The sequence below is a fragment of the Zootoca vivipara genome, chromosome 1 (genome assembly GCF_963506605.1).
Source record: "Zootoca vivipara chromosome 1, rZooViv1.1, whole genome shotgun sequence".
Classification (NCBI taxonomy): Eukaryota; Metazoa; Chordata; class Lepidosauria; order Squamata; family Lacertidae; genus Zootoca; species Zootoca vivipara.
Genome location: NC_083276.1, coordinates 80,834,712 through 80,850,163, shown reverse-complemented (window position 1 = coordinate 80,850,163; position 15,452 = coordinate 80,834,712). Strand labels below are relative to the sequence as shown.

Sequence of the window (15,452 nt, the reverse complement as noted above, 5' to 3'; positions counted from 1 at the left end):
TCAAAACGTATCAAGGATTTTATTTGAGAGCAGTGTTTTCCCAGATAATCTTTTACACATTCCCACTCGCTTTTGAATTTTTGGTTTGGTTGGTTCCCAATTGCCTCTGTCATTCTTGCTAATTCCAAATACTCATACAATTTAGTTTGCTGTTCTTCCTTTGTTGATGTCCTATCCCCCTTCCAATTCTAGCAATTAACATTCTTGCTGCTGTTGTAGCATGTAGGAACACCCTTTTTTATCATTTGAAATATCAATTGACATAATGCCTAGAAGAAAGGCTTCAAGTTTCTTCTCAAAAGTTTGTCTGAACATTTAAAATTTTTTGTAATAGACAGTGTTCCATAATTTTTTAATTTTGTCACAACCCTACCACATCGTTCCTTCCCCTTGATTACACCTCTTTTTAATGCCATATTTATCACCCCTAGTATGAAAGACATGCTGTACTCAAAGCATGCACTGAATACATCTGTCATTAAATATCACCCAAGATTTTTCAGACTGGGGCTTTGGAAGGTCTTGTGATTAAAGTTGAGAGGGTTATAGAAAGGCACCAATAGTTGTTCGTGTATTTGATTATTTTAGTTAATTTATTGAAGAGGACAGTTTTTTCAATGTCATGCATGTCAGTAGGTAATACTACTACTAAATAAAACCCCTTTTTACCAGAAGAACTCTGGACATGAACATCAGAATTATAAAGAAGAAAAAGACCTTTCTTTATAAATCCACTAATGTCTGACAGCATTTTCATGTTGAATCTGAATGCCAAGCATCTGATTTTCATTCTCTCAATTTTGCAGAAATGCAGAATTACCTTCACAACAGATAATTTATACATGCTTATCTTTATATTTCCATCATAGTTGGAGTCAAAGGAGAAAAAGGGGACCCTGGTGAAAAAGGTGAACGTGGCACTAAAGGGGACTCTGGAGTTGGTGAAGTTCTGCTGACAAATGGTGCTAAAGGCGAAAAGGTAATGTGTGGCTCTCCCTTTCTGTTTTCATCCAAAAGGGACAAAGTTATTATTGTTGATACCTAAAGGAATAGAGTCTCACCACCACTCTCTTTTGCATCACTTGCTCCCTGCCTTGAGCTTTGCCGCCTCTCGGATGCCTTCATTGTTGCAGAAGTCACTGTGATTGGAGTTTCTGAGCATTTTGTTGGGCTGGGATGAGCGACATTTTGCTCTTTCAGAATAAAGGGGGGGAAACGTGATTTTTTTTTTTCATGTGCGGTGAAGTGACTCTTCACCAAATCTGGTCGGTTTGCAAACAAACTTGAGAAGGTCTGCTGTAAATCCTGCCGTGAATCTATATGAGTTGTGGATGGGTGGAGGAGAGAGTATCACTAACCTTTAAAACAAAAGCCTTCAGGAAGGAAGGAACCAAACGAGTCCTGGTATTGCCATGAAGTGGGATCACAGATAATCAGAATTATGACACCTGCTCACATTCTGCTGCTGCCAATATGTGAAATCATTTCCCACCACCAGCACCTTTCTGCTCTCTCTTTCATCTTTCAGTCATGTTTATACTCAAGACATAAATCTGGAACAGCAGAGGGCAGTTTTCTTAGTGTTAATCGCTTGCCCAGTGGAAAGACACAAAGCCTACTTTAGCTTTCTTCAATCTGGTGCACTCCAGGAGTTTTGGACTACAATTCCCATCAGCCCCAGCCAGTACAGCTACACCGCTTGGGGCTAATGGAACTATAGCCTGAAATATTTGGAGGACACCAGTCTGGGGGGAAATCTAGCCTATCTGATTGTAGAGTGTGGTAAGAGGTGAATATTGAAGTGTATGAACCAGGAAGAAGGCGGCTTCTTATGCTCATCACACTAATGCTCCCCCTTTTTGAAAGAGATGCTTCTTGCAACCCTGTACTGTGAACTTTCCTTTTTTAGGTCTTGTAGAAAACGTAACTTATGGGACGTGAGGTGTGGCTGGTGTTAATGAAAAAACATATCAGTTAATTCATCCATTGTCAAAGACATGACCCATGAACTCATTTCCTTTGCCACAAAAGGAAGTTTGATTGTCAGCGGGTGTTTGTTTCCTAAAACAGAGAATTCAACCTCATTTTGCTATGTTTTGCTGTACTGAAAAGCCTTGTGTTTGTGTGTGTTTGTTTTTGCAGGGAGAAAAAGGAGAGCTGGGTGTTAAGGTGAGCCCAGCTGTTGCATTGTTTGCTTTAAAAGTGGCTTCATGTGATGATGATAATTTATTTAGGTAGATTCCTACTAGGAAATGTAGAGCGTAACTATCCTATACACTAATAGTGAACTCATTCTCAGAGTGGGGATCATTATATAGCCAAAATAGCACCGTCACACACAAAGTAGCCCACTCGGAGCTGAATGTGCTTAGTACCTATAGGGCTCTAGCTGTGTGTGACAACAAGGTGGAGAGGAAGAATGGAATGGAGTAACCTGAAGAGGGCATGGCTGGCTGAAACCTTGAGCAGAAGGAGTCATCACTTTGGAGCAGGCCCCACTTGTATTTTTAAATGAAAGTTATAAGTTCATCAATATAGAAATATAGGCAGCTGTGCCTTACACAGAGTCAGACCACTGGTCTATCTAGCTTGGTATTGTCTATATGGATTGGCAGTGACTCTCTAGGGGTTCAGACAGGCATGCCAGAGATTGAAACAGATGCTAGCTATAACAGAATGACATCCCTCCAGTAATGCACCCCTAAGATTTATGTAAATTAGTGAATATCCCAAAGATTTTACTGGTTATAACTCCAGAGCAAATATTTTACTGAATATAACTTTTAAATTTATTATGGTTTTTATATATGTTGGAAACCACCCAGAGTGGCAACCCAGGCAGATGGATGGGGTACAAATAAAATCATCACCATCACCATCATCTGGTCTCTTAACACTCAGTCGCACCAAATGAGCAATTGCCCAGATAGTGCCTTGGGGTCTGAGTGGTGGTTTCTGATGCAGTAATGTCTGCACTCACAGAGAACTGGAGCCAGGATGCTGATGCACAGCCTTATTCTAGAACATGGTGTGCAACCAACACACCTTTTTGAGAGTTCCTTGCATGGGCGTACACAGCGAGGGGTGGGGGGGCAGCTGCCCCCCCAGAAGCAAAAAAACCCCTACCATATTTTACGGACCATAACCCACACTTTTTCCCTCCGAAAACTGAAGGGGAAAAGTCGCTGCGGGTTATGGAAATCGGGCTGTTTTCACCCCCTCCGCGGTTGCAGCCAGCGACAGAAATGTGGGGAGGGCGAGAAGCAGCCTGAAATTGGGTTGTTTCCGCCCCCTCCGCGTCTGTAGCCAGCGACAGGAACATGGGGGGGGGGAGAAGCAGCCTGAGCTGGGGGGCGGGGCGGACAGGAGCTCCATCCTTCCTTCCCCCCTCTTTCTTCCTCCCTCCCTCCCTCCCTCCCTCCCTTCTCTCTCTCTCTCTCTCTCTCTCTCTCCTTCTTTCTTTCTCTTTCTTTCTTTCTTTCTTTCTTTCTTTCTTTCCTCCCTCCCTCCCTCCCTCCCTCCCTCCTCTCTCTCTCTCTCCCACCCACCTTTCCTCCCTCCCTCCCTCCTTCCTTCCTTCCCTCTCTCTTCCCCTCTCTTGCCACCCCCCCCCATTTTGATCCTGGGTACGCCCCTGGTTCCTTGGCTTATTGCAAGTTACCAAGGAATGGAGATGGAACTGCAGCTCACCCTGTTGCTCACATGTGGGGGCCCTTTAAGGAGCTGGGTTGCAGCTGTTCTCTTGCCACCCAAGGTGGTGGTTGGACAGGATGGTGAAGCAGCATCTGGACCAGCCCCATATGGGCAGAAAGGATGTGACTCTGGGCACTTGGCAGTAATTAATATCAGACTTACTGCTCATCTTTCCTTGAAAATTACATATGTTGTTTTTTTCTGTTTGTGTGCATAACTGTATGCGCTATGGATATCTGTATTTGCAATATGGCAATTGTGTGCCGTGGGAGGATATATCCTTGCTCCAAATACCTCCTTATCTAAAGCTCTGCTGGTGTTGAGCTTGCCAGTAGCAATTATTTGGAAGAGGATAGGGATTTGTGGCTGGAATAAAGGAAGCCCCCCCCCCAAAGCACATGAATACCAGCAGAGAAATACTTTTAAGAGAGGAAAGCAGGTAGTAAGAGGGGTCAGTGAGTCACATCTGGCAGATGCCCACTTCTATATTCTCATGAGGAAATAGTATCTGCTTGCTTTCATTTTCCATCTCTCTCTCCCTCCCCCCCAACCATGTCTAGGGAAATGCTGGCTTTGGATACCCAGGCTCGAAAGGACAGAAAGGGGAGCCTGGTGCCCAAGGGTCTCCTGGCCCTGCTGGGCCCCCAGGCCCTCCTGGGACCATCGTGCAGCGCCCTGACGGTTCTGTGGTGGAGCAGGTTGCTGGGCCTCCAGGACCCCTGGGGCCACCAGGGCTGCCTGGGAAAGATGGCTTGCCCGGAAAGGATGGAGAGCCTGTAAGTGAACTTTTTAAAAGATAACGTCTGGTTTCAAGTGCAGGGTTTGTGTTACGGAGGAAAAGGGGTTGTTCAGCTATGCAAACCACTTGCTCTCTTTGAATCCTTGCTGTTAAAATAATGGCCCAGTCAACACGTCACAGCAAACCATAGTTTCTTGGTAGTTAAACTACCAGTTCATGGTTTACCAGACAGGTGGCACCTTCTTTGCTCTTTCTGTAACAGGAGCAGAAGCAACAAACCACAATTCCTGTTCTGGTGTCATGTTCAGATTAGGATTGTAACTTGTTTCACTCAAACAAATAATGATTGGTAAACCAAGAACAAACCTTGATTTCATGGGCTGGAGCAAAAGAAGCAACAATCCCCAGCTGAGATGTATCACAAAAGCAGGGAGCTCATCTTAGGGGAGGAGTGAAGCACGAACCAACTGCATTCCATAGCAAACATAATAAAGTTTGATTTACTGTGATCTGTGAAAGCAGCAAGTGCCTAAACTGCTGGTGTGCGGCCAATTTATAAAACACCTCTAGAGCTGCAGGTGAGAGCCCCTGTACCAGACTCCCAGATGGTATTTTTTTAATGGAGATTTCAAAATGTAAGTAATTCTCACCTATGTAGTCCCTACTAGTACAGTAATGAAATTAGCCACCAATCTTTCACACATTATTGAGTTTGTTTTCTGCATAATGTTCTCTTTAGGGAAATTTTCTCCTGCTTTTTTGATTGCATACTCTGTTCCTCCAGCTGTCTCAACCCAGTTGCTTTGTAAGTGCTGAAGAGGTACCAAGAAAAGTAGGCCTGGGACTTGGGGCAGCTTGAAATGATAGCTGCTGAATTACAACTTTGTAGAAAATGTCTGGCATATGCTAACCTCCTACATTTTATTCTTACTAGGGAGATCCTGGTGAGGATGGAAAACCAGTAAGTTCTGCTCTTTTGTCCCTCAACTTTTCAAGATAAATTCCTCAACTGGTATAGTTGTGGGGAAATAGATTTAACTTTAGCGCTTTCCATAAAAAGTAGTTTCTCTCTTCTATTGCCTATTTTTGGAGTATAGAAAAATAATTACAGTTCTTGGAGTTTCTCTTTCCTGAACCTTGAAATCCCTATTTGGGGTTTTTAATTTTTTGGTGCAGACAAAGTGCCTGTGTAACAGTAACAGTAAACATAACAGTAAACAACCTGATCATAGTTTAAAAATAAATAAATATATTTTAAAATAAAAATGTTTTACTGTAAATGTATTAACATTTTATAGAAATACTTTATCGCATCACTTTCAAGCATGTCTGTGTATGGTATTTTGTCACAAATGTTTGTTTATGAGACGTCAAAATAGTTAGAACATTGTAAACTAAGCCACCAGCATGCATGGTGTGTGTACTGCTTCTCAACAGGAACTTGGTTTTATCATCTGTCATGGTTGCTTAGCTGAGATTCCTGCATTGCAGGGGGTTGGACTAGATGTGACCCCCAGGGTCCCTCCCAACCCTACAATTCTATTATTCTATAGGCAGATTTTCTTAATGTAGCGCCCGGGTGGCAGGTGCTGTTCCTCAGAAGGCACTTCATCTTGGGGTGACTTTCAGCTGCCTTGCACAGTGGTCTGGTTTGCATGTCACTCTAAACCAAATTGGGAAGGAGCTTATAGCTGCTTTCTTCCTCCACAGACCTATCTGCAGCTGTGATGGGCTGAGTTAGCCAAATGGCCTTAGAGCAGGCACCCCCAAACTGTGGCCCTCCAGATGTTTTGGCCTACAACTCCCATGATCCCTAGCTAACAGAACCAGTGGTCAGGTATGATGGGGATTGTAGTCCAAAACATCTGGAGGGCCGAAATTTGGGGATGCCTGCCTTAGAGCATCATTTGAACCTGGGCTTGTGGTTTTCTCTAGATTAATCATGAGCTTGTAACCAAGAAGAAAACCTTGCGTGGTATGTGAATGGGGCATGATGTGCAACTGTGTGGGGGGGGGTGTTGTTGTTTATAAACATGTTGTAGATGCTTCTGTGTGGCTCTTCTTGGATCAACCAGACGTCATCACTTCCCTGACTTACTTCCTTTGCAGGGTGATGTTGGCCCTCAAGGATTCCCTGGGACGCTGGGAGAGCCTGGCCAGAAAGGTGAAAAGGTATGAGTTTCCGTCACATGAGCATATTCTGGTATCATTGAACTCTCAAGTTCAGCAGCCATCGGTGTTTTCTGAGCAGATTTCATTTGTGGCTGCTTTGCGAAAGTGTGGCCAATGCTCTCAGCTCTGTCATTTCCTCTCTTCACCTAGGGTGATGCAGGCATTGGTCCAAGAGGTCCTCCTGGGCCACCCGGACCACCCGGGCAACCAGGATTCAGTTCAAAACTGGACAAGTTGGTGAGTCCCAGATACCCACAATAAATGCATGGGAAGAAGCCATTCTCCTTGTCACTGCCCCCCCCCCTGGTTGAAGCTGTCTGGTGTAGCTGTCTGCTTTCCTCTGAAGCCACATTTCACCCTTCCCTCTCCCCCCTCCCTTTATTTAAATATTTATAAACCACTCTTCCATTTAAAAAAAATAACAAGTCTATGCATGGCATAATTTTTTATTGTATGCATTAATTTTCTGAGCGTGTTTTCTTTTTCTTTTTTTTACATCCAGTAAAAATCATTTTGTTTGCCCAGACCTTTTAAGAGTTTATTTTTCATGCTGTTTTTGTTGCCGTATTTATGATCTGTTTTGCTCTTAAATATCGTACTGCTTTTTATTGTAAGAAGTGCTGTGAGCCCTTGCAGGCTGAACAATTGAATAATAAATAAAATAAATACAAGGCAATTTGAGAGAGAGTGAGAGAGTGTGTGCACTTTTCTTTCTCAATTATTAGAACACCCATCACAATGTCTTGAGTCTGACTCTCTCATTCGGGATAATCTCAACTCCTTAAACTGTTAAACTCACAGCAAAGAAGCCAGAGTTACACCTTTCTCATTGGTGTGCTTATAGAACAGTGTGCTTTTCTTCCAGACATTTATCGATATGGAAGGCTCTGGTTTTGGAGGGGATTTGGAAACCTTACGTGTAAGTACCAAAAAGCGGTGCTGCATTCAGAAGGGTTTCTTCTGGGGAGGTGGTGTATGGCATGCTCCTCAAAAGTTAACTTGTACCACAAATGCTCTCTTATATTATATGTTCACACCTGATTTTGAATCCTGTTTGTTGTGTTTCAGGGCCCCAGAGGACAACCTGGGCCCCCGGGACCACCTGGTGTACCTGGCTTGCCAGGACAACCTGGAAGAATTGGGACGGATGGCAGTGACCTTCCAGGGCCCCCTGGCCTCCCTGGAGTGCCAGGTAGAGATGGCAGCCCAGGACCTCCAGGGCCTCCTGTAAGTTAAAGAAGATGCGGGGAATGAATAATTGAGGATGATATAATGCAAGTCTGTCTCCAGAAACTGCTCCAGATCCCAGTATTATGGGGTTTTGGCTTTGGCTGTCAACTTTTCCACTGCAGTTCCAGAGGCTTGGATAGGGGTGGGAGCCTTTGCCTGCTGCTTTGTTGTGCTCCTGTGGGGTTGCTGGAGTTAGTGCACTACGTAAAAGCTTGCCAGGTGTTACCAAACCCTTCAAGTTATTGCACATTATAGTCTCCCTGTATTGCGTTAGCAGCATTTTTAGGGAGGTAACCTGAAACGTGGTCTTGGTTAATTGGATGCATATGAACTTTAGGTTTCTGTTCTGCTGCTTTGGGTATAAGTCACAAATAGGTCTATGTATGTGTGAGCATCACCGAAAGCTGAAATGGTACCCCAAATATAAGCATGAGATATAATGATGTGACTATTGCATAATCTTGTAGCCAAGAGTTGCAAGTATGACAGTCTAAACTAGTAGCTTGTGGAGCGCAGGACAACCTACTTTTCCTTTGGGGGAGGTGCTTCTCTGCACAGTTCCAAACAATGGAGCTTCTTTTATGAATAAACACACAGCCGCAGCATCACAGGGAGAAAAGTGCTTTGTGGACACATCTTGGAGTGAAGAAACAGTGAGCAAGTGTGATGTAGTGGTTAGAGCATTGGACTAGGACCTGGGAGAGTGGGGGATCGAATCCCTACTTAGCCATGAAGCTCACTGGGTGACTTGGGGCAATCATCATCACTTAGCCTAACCCAGGCATACGCAAACTTGGCCCTGCAGATGTTTCGGGACTACAACTCCCATCATCCCTAGCTAACAGGACCAGTGGTCAAGGATGATGGGAATTGTAGTCCTAAAACATCTGGAGGGCCAACATCTGGAGTAGCTTGAGCTACTGTACATGGAAGAAAAAGGTGATATATAAATGTAATAAATAAAATAATAACTAACACACACACACACACACAGCAATCTTTCCAATAAAAATCCAACACATACCCTCCTGCAAAAGTTGCACCCAGTGAAAATAGCTTTCATTCTTTTGGTACACAAAGATGTGTACAATATGTAGTTCTTTTTTACAGGGAAGAGACGGTATCCTTTGACAAAGAATGGGCTTGGGATTAATGGATGCAAACTGGCTGATGGCAGCTTTTAAAGCAACTTTCCTTTTCTGATCTTTTCCAGGGCCCTCCCGGTTCTCCAGGAAAAGATGGAATAGCTGGCCAGCCTGGGCTGAATGGAGCTAGTGTATGTATATTTCTCTCTTAGCTGTGCAAGTTCCTTTCACGGAGCTGTAATCCTGCCTCAGCAAGCCTGAGAAAATAGGCTGCCTCTGGCTTGGATTTAGTAAAAAAGAAAAGAAAATTCACACTTCTTTTCCTTTGCTGTTTCCAGGGAGAACCAGGAGAACTAGGCCTCCCAGGAGCACCTGGACCTAAGGTAGAATAGCTCACTTTCTGGGTACAGTACAGTACAAGGACAGGGCAGAGTAAGACTGAGGTTGTCTTCTCTCCTAGGTGGTTTAGACATTTATTCTTCTTTTCCTGCTTCCCAACCTTCCTATTTTCCATTTACTTTCCCCCACCTAACTAGAACACTCTGCTTCCTATCTCCCCTGATGTGTTAGAGATACTTTCTTACTACTACAGAGCCCCATACAGGGGAAGACAACAAATGGAGGTAACGTCTCTGCGCATGTGTTTGTGTGGCACAAAAAATGCAGTCTGATATGTGTGCAGAGGTGGAATAACAATACATTGTGATCCTGCATGTTGTGGAATTGTGGGGAGAAAGACCCGCGGCCTCTGTTTCAGTACGACATGCAGCTCTGGGTGTTTTCTAACATGTTCTTTGAACTGGCCTAATTGGTGGTGGTAGTCCCATTTTAAAAAAATAGCCATGTAAGGTTTCTTTTCTCACCTAGGCACTGGAAATGACACATATATCCACATCTCCTTCTATTAACCCAGCAGTCTTAAGAAATGTAAAAGAAGATCCTTTAACCTTAGGGTTTTTGACATTATTTTATTAAAAGCAAGCTTAAAAACATTTCAGATGAGAATGCCTTTACAGTATTATTGAACGCTGATAAGACAATAGCATCTAGGGATAAAATAAAAGCAGTCTATATTTTCCGTAAGCTACACTTCCCATAGACCATAATTTACTTTCTCTTTTTAGTGCACATGTTCTGCCTGATAATGAACAAAATGCAGACTTTGGGTACAGTCCTGAAGCCAGTGTGTCTGACGTCAGATTTCCTTACATATCCCCAGTACACTTGCTTATATAAAAGACTTAAACGTGTTTGTAGACCACCAGTTTGGGCTACAGAAACCACTCCTGTACAAGGGTGCAAATAAACTCTTGTATGCATTAAGAGGTTCTGTGTGGTGCATATCTACATGCTAAGTCAGCTGCAATTTGACAGCTGCAAAATTAAAAAAATGCAGGCTGAGTTAGTCCCCCATTTTATGCAATTTAGGGTGCTTCCTCTGTTCAGCTGCACACACTTATATCATTGTAACACTTGTGGCATTGTACACTTCAACCAGTGTGAGCATCTGACAACAGAGCGCAAATCAGAAGCATAATAATAATAATAATAATAATTTATTATTTATACCCCGCCCATCTGGCCGGGTTCCCCCAGCCACTCTGGGCGGCTTCCAAAAAAACAGAAATTCTAAAATACAGAAATCCATCAAACATTAAAAGCTTCCCTAAACAGGGCTGCCTTGAGATGCCTTCTAAAGGTCTGGTAATTGTTCTCTTTGACCTCTAGTGGGAGGGCATTCCACAGGGTGGGTGCCACTACCGAGAAGGCCCTCTGCCTGGTTCCCTGTAACTTGGCTTCTCGTAATGAGGGAACCGCCAGAAGGCCCTCGGAGCTGGACCTCAGTGTCCGGGCAGAACGATGGGGGTGGAGACGCTCCTTCAGGTATACCGGACCGAGGCCGTTTAGGGCTTTAAAGGTCAACACCAACACTTTGAATTGTGCTCGGAAACGTACTGGGAGCCAATGTAGGTCTTTTAGGACCGGTGTTATGTGATCTTGGCGGCCGCTCCCAGTCACCAGTCTAGCTGCCGCATTCTGGATTAGTTGTAGTTTCCGGGTCACCTTCAAAGGTAGCCCCACGTAGAGCGCATTGCAGTAGTCCAAGCGAGAGATAACTAGAGCATGCACCACTCTGGAGAGACAGTCACTGGGCAGGTAGGGACTCAGCCTGCGTACCAGATGGAGCTGATAAACAGCTGCCCTGGACACGGAGAAGCATGTGACATTCTGGGATGTGATGCACATACAGATGTTTGTAATGCATGTAACGAGAGAGAGGCAGCATTGCAAGGTTTTCTTTCAGAAATACTGTGCATAATATCCTATTACCAGGCTATTTTGGGCCCTCTTGTACTTTACTTCTCTTTGCTCTTTTCAAACATCCTTTCCCATTTTCTTCCAGGGCAGTAAAGGAGATGCAGGGTCGCCGGGAGCACCGGGTGAAACTGGCCTGGCAGGCCTTCCTGGGCCCATGGGTCCCCGAGGACAACCTGGTCCTCCTGGCCCACCCGGGCCAGGCTTTGGGCCTGGATTTGTGAGTACCATATTTGAAACACCATTGTTGAATACAGTGGGCTCCATAAGACCCAAGAAGTACAAAATGTTGGGAAAACGTGGTTGTACTACTACTAGTTGTTCCATCAGTGTGTGAGGTGCTTAACAGAGTACCAAACAAAGAGAAATGTTCCTCTTTTCAAACTAAATGTGAACATGGATGAAGCCAATAAAAGGAGGAGAGAGAGGTGGAGGCAAGGGTAAATAGGTGAATGTGCATTAAATTAAGTTACACACAGGTTACAGCCACACATTCATACCACTTCAACAGTCATTGCTTTTGCCCCAAAGAATCCTGGGAACTGCAGCTTACAGACCTACAGTTTCCAGCCCCCTTGAACTCACCTTCCCAGCATTCTTTGGGGGGGGGGTGATTTAAATGTATGGTGACTATGTTGAGACTTTGCTTCAGTAGGAGATGAAGACTAAGGGTCTAAGTCAAAGGTTTCCTGGGAAAAGAGGGATTTGAAGGATGTGAGAGCGGAGTGGTGTCACATAGATATTTTAGAAGGAAAGGTATAAGGAAAAGGAAGCAACAAGGAAGAGTAGAGTAGTTTGAGGGAGCAGGAGATGGTCAGAATTATCCACTGCATCTCTCCCAAAGACCAGAGCGACTGGCTTTTCTCCGTCAATCCCAATTTCTGTACCTCCATAGCATGAACCAAGTGTTTTAGGCACATGGGAGCGCCGCAACCCCAGAGTTGTTTGCGACCACCAGACTTAATTGGCAGGGGTCCCTTTACCTTACCCACATTACAGTTGAGTGTCCAGTGGCACTTCTCAGCCAATTATTTGCTATGTAGTTTGTAAACACCTGTAGGGGAGTAGAGGGGTGGCAATGACAGGAAGCTCCTGGGGATGTGACCATCTTAGTGTTCCCTCTCACTGGGATTTCTTGATGTTGCTTCCAGAGGGACCTATCCTGTGCTTGTGTATTTGGGAACTTGGACTTGTCTGGCTTGCTCAAGCAAAATGGATGGCAAGGGATTAGGGCTTTTCTCCACAGGCTTTACCTGATGACAATTCTGCCTGGAGACTAACAACATCCATTCTTTCTTAGGATGACATGGAGGGCTCAGGGCTGCCGTTGGTTTCTGCTGTTCCTGGAGCACGTGGACCAGAAGGGCCACAGGTATTCCTCATTCCATTTCTCAGCATTGCCTTCCTCCAGAGACTCCAGCACTGCGAGCACCTGCTTGGGGGCATGCAGGATTTGAACAACACAAGCTTTATTTATGAGTAAAAATGCATAGGAATGGGTTGCTAATCAGTTTATATTTTTTACGAGTGTTGAGGTTAACCTTTCAGCACTGTGTGGCCATGTGCTACCACTTGTGATTAAGGGGTGCAGACCAAACAAGAAAGTTATGAGCCTTTGAAGTCATCTTCTGACCTCATCTACAGGATGATGGCATATTATTGCCTGGGTCTGTATTGGACATGCATTAAAAGCTTTCCATGTTGCCAGTGTCCAGCTGGAGACCTTCCAGTCTGTTGTTGTTCCTCTTGCAGAAACAAGCATATTCCACTAATTGCCATGTTAATGTCCTAGTCCACAGCTGAGTGTCAGGCATACTCTGAAAAGACAGACCTTGCCTGTAGACTGTGATACTTAAGATCTGAACAGCAGACCTTAAGTTACGCTATAAAAAGTATGTCGATATTCTTAATGAATGCTAAATACGCATAACAGGTATAAATATGGCTTTGAGGAGATTGTGCTCTTCTATAGGTCATGAAATCTGACAGAAATGAGTTGATGACCATTTATATTTTTATAGGGACCACCAGGGCTTCCAGGACTCAAGGTCAGAATTATTGTTGTTACTATTTTGTTGTTGCTGTTTTCTGCTGTGTATTTAACTAGTTGGTTGGTAGGCAGTATGGCTTAGCTTGTTTTAAGCCAGAACTGCAACCACAAATGAAGGTATCCATCTCTCTGCCTGCTCCATTTAGTGTCCAGTTCTCTTTTTAAAAATCACTTCCCTACTCAATTAAGATCCTTTCCATAACAGGCCAATCATATTAGTTCACTATATAAGGCAAAACGTGGGTGGTGGTAGGTGGAGGGGGCAGAGGACTACTGAGTTTTGTGGTGTTGTTACAATGAAGCACTCAGAGTGTTGAACTAGTATAGGAATTCAGGTTGGTGCAAATATATTGTGCAAGGCATGCATGAATCAGGTGTGGGTAGGGAAGGGTTATTGTACAGCAAGATGAGTCTGTCACGACGCTTTCCTTAGTCCTGGCCCTTGTCATTCAGACTAGGATAACCTCTTCATTTTGGTGCAACATCTTGGCTCTCACAAAGGATGCATACTGACTCAAAAACAGGACTGTCAAAAGGCAAGGGGCATCACTCCAACTGCCCTAGCAGAGCAGGACCAGTCCAGTTTAGATGGTGCTGCACATGTGTCACATACTGTCAAGTTCCATCCCACCATCAATAGCACAAAAAGATAGTCTGGGCTAGGACTCAAAGGGAAAACCAAAATAGAAAAATTACAGAGCACATCTTTTATTTAATGTGACCAGTAAAAATAGGCCTTCTGCTTTTTGTTAATTTTCAGGGTGATGTCGGCAGCCCTGGCCTCCCAGGTTTACCTGGAGTGAAGGTAAGGCCATGTCATAAAGCTTGAGAAGTATGTGGAGAACTTTGTCTCCACCTCCCCTACCATGACTGCTGGTTTTTAAGAGATGTTTTGTTACTGTACTGTAGTGTTCTGTTACGTACTGGGAGCTGGACTGGATTGCTGAGTGGCATTTGTGGGGAAGGTTAGGATCCCTTATTAGGCTCCTTTGTTTGTTTGCAGGGAGACCCTGGATTGGCAGGTCTGGATGGTCATCCTGGGCTAGAGGGTTTCCCGGGACCACAGGTGAGCATGAATTTCAGTGCAGTCATTCCTCTCTCGTTCTTGGCATCTTTCTGACGAACTCGCAGAAAAGAATATCCTACAAATGTTTCTTTTTGAAAAGTAAAAAGCGGAAAATTAAGATACCCCTACAAACAATGAATAGGTTGTATCCAATTGAAATGAACAGACTTAGTTTGTTAATTTAGATGGCTCCCTTCTGAGTAGAGCCTAGTTGGATGCAGCCTTCTGTATGTAAGTGTAGCTCAGGTAGAAACCCTGCAGGAAGCACAAAATTTGCAGCTCACTGCTGAACATGGACACAGCTGTATTATTCTCATCTCCCATGTCTGGTGTGTGCCCTCACATAGTGACAATGTTGTTGTCCTCATCTGTAAGTAATCACACACCTCAAATGCAACAATATTAATTGCACTCATCCCTGGGATAGTCCCAAGAGAGGGATCACTCTTCTTCCTTGTTTGTAAATGGAGAACAGATTGAGTGATGTGAGGTGACCCAAAGCCCACCCAATGAGTCCATGACTGAAGTGTGGGAGTTCAGCCCAGATCTTCTGGATCCTTGTCCAGGTCTCCATCTGCTGGACCACACTGGCGGTCACTTGCAACACAGTTCTTCACCAGACACAATTCTCCATTGTGCAAATCTGTATCCTTCCCTGAAAATGTGTTTGTCTCCCCCATCTTTCTCATTTCAGGGGACAAAGGGTGACGCTGGAGACCCAGGGCCTAAAGTAAGTACCCCCATGGATTTCAGGAGAAGTTCTGTTTGTGTGCGTATGAGTGTGTGTGCGCACACACAACACGTTACGGTAAAGTGTAGTCGGGCCAGGATTGGCTTGCAGCAGTTTCCCTAATAGTCAGCTGGTGATCTGTTTTAAATTTTGTTGTTACTGTATTTTAACTGTTGTAAACCAATTCAATTTTTAAAATGACATTGAAGTATACAAATACTTTTAACAAACAAACAGAAAATGGGCTAGAATGTGTGCAGTTAAGAGGTTTTGCAAATCACCCCCTAAAAACTTTATTATTATTATTATTATTATTATTATTATTATTATTATTATTATTTATACTGCCCTTCATCCAAGGATCACAGGGT

General features: G+C 44.1%; 1 protein-coding gene across 3 annotated transcripts in view; it reads left to right on the top strand.

Moving 5' to 3' along the window:
• COL18A1 (collagen type XVIII alpha 1 chain) overlaps positions 1-15,452 on the top strand; it is a 155,163-nt gene that overhangs the window by 118,216 nt on the left and 21,495 nt on the right. For all 3 annotated transcript variants that reach the window (XM_035124182.2, XM_035124164.2, XM_035124174.2), the window contains 16 exons: positions 870-979; positions 2,143-2,169; positions 4,254-4,469; positions 5,367-5,393; positions 6,542-6,604; positions 6,755-6,841; positions 7,470-7,523; positions 7,673-7,831; positions 9,048-9,110; positions 9,258-9,302; positions 11,324-11,455; positions 12,536-12,607; positions 13,257-13,283; positions 14,046-14,090; positions 14,289-14,351; positions 15,046-15,081. In XM_035124182.2, coding sequence (XP_034980073.1) covers positions 870-979; positions 2,143-2,169; positions 4,254-4,469; positions 5,367-5,393; positions 6,542-6,604; positions 6,755-6,841; positions 7,470-7,523; positions 7,673-7,831; positions 9,048-9,110; positions 9,258-9,302; positions 11,324-11,455; positions 12,536-12,607; positions 13,257-13,283; positions 14,046-14,090; positions 14,289-14,351; positions 15,046-15,081 — 1,226 coding nt within the window. The remainder of the gene's footprint in view (positions 1-869; positions 980-2,142; positions 2,170-4,253; positions 4,470-5,366; positions 5,394-6,541; positions 6,605-6,754; positions 6,842-7,469; positions 7,524-7,672; positions 7,832-9,047; positions 9,111-9,257; positions 9,303-11,323; positions 11,456-12,535; positions 12,608-13,256; positions 13,284-14,045; positions 14,091-14,288; positions 14,352-15,045; positions 15,082-15,452) is intronic.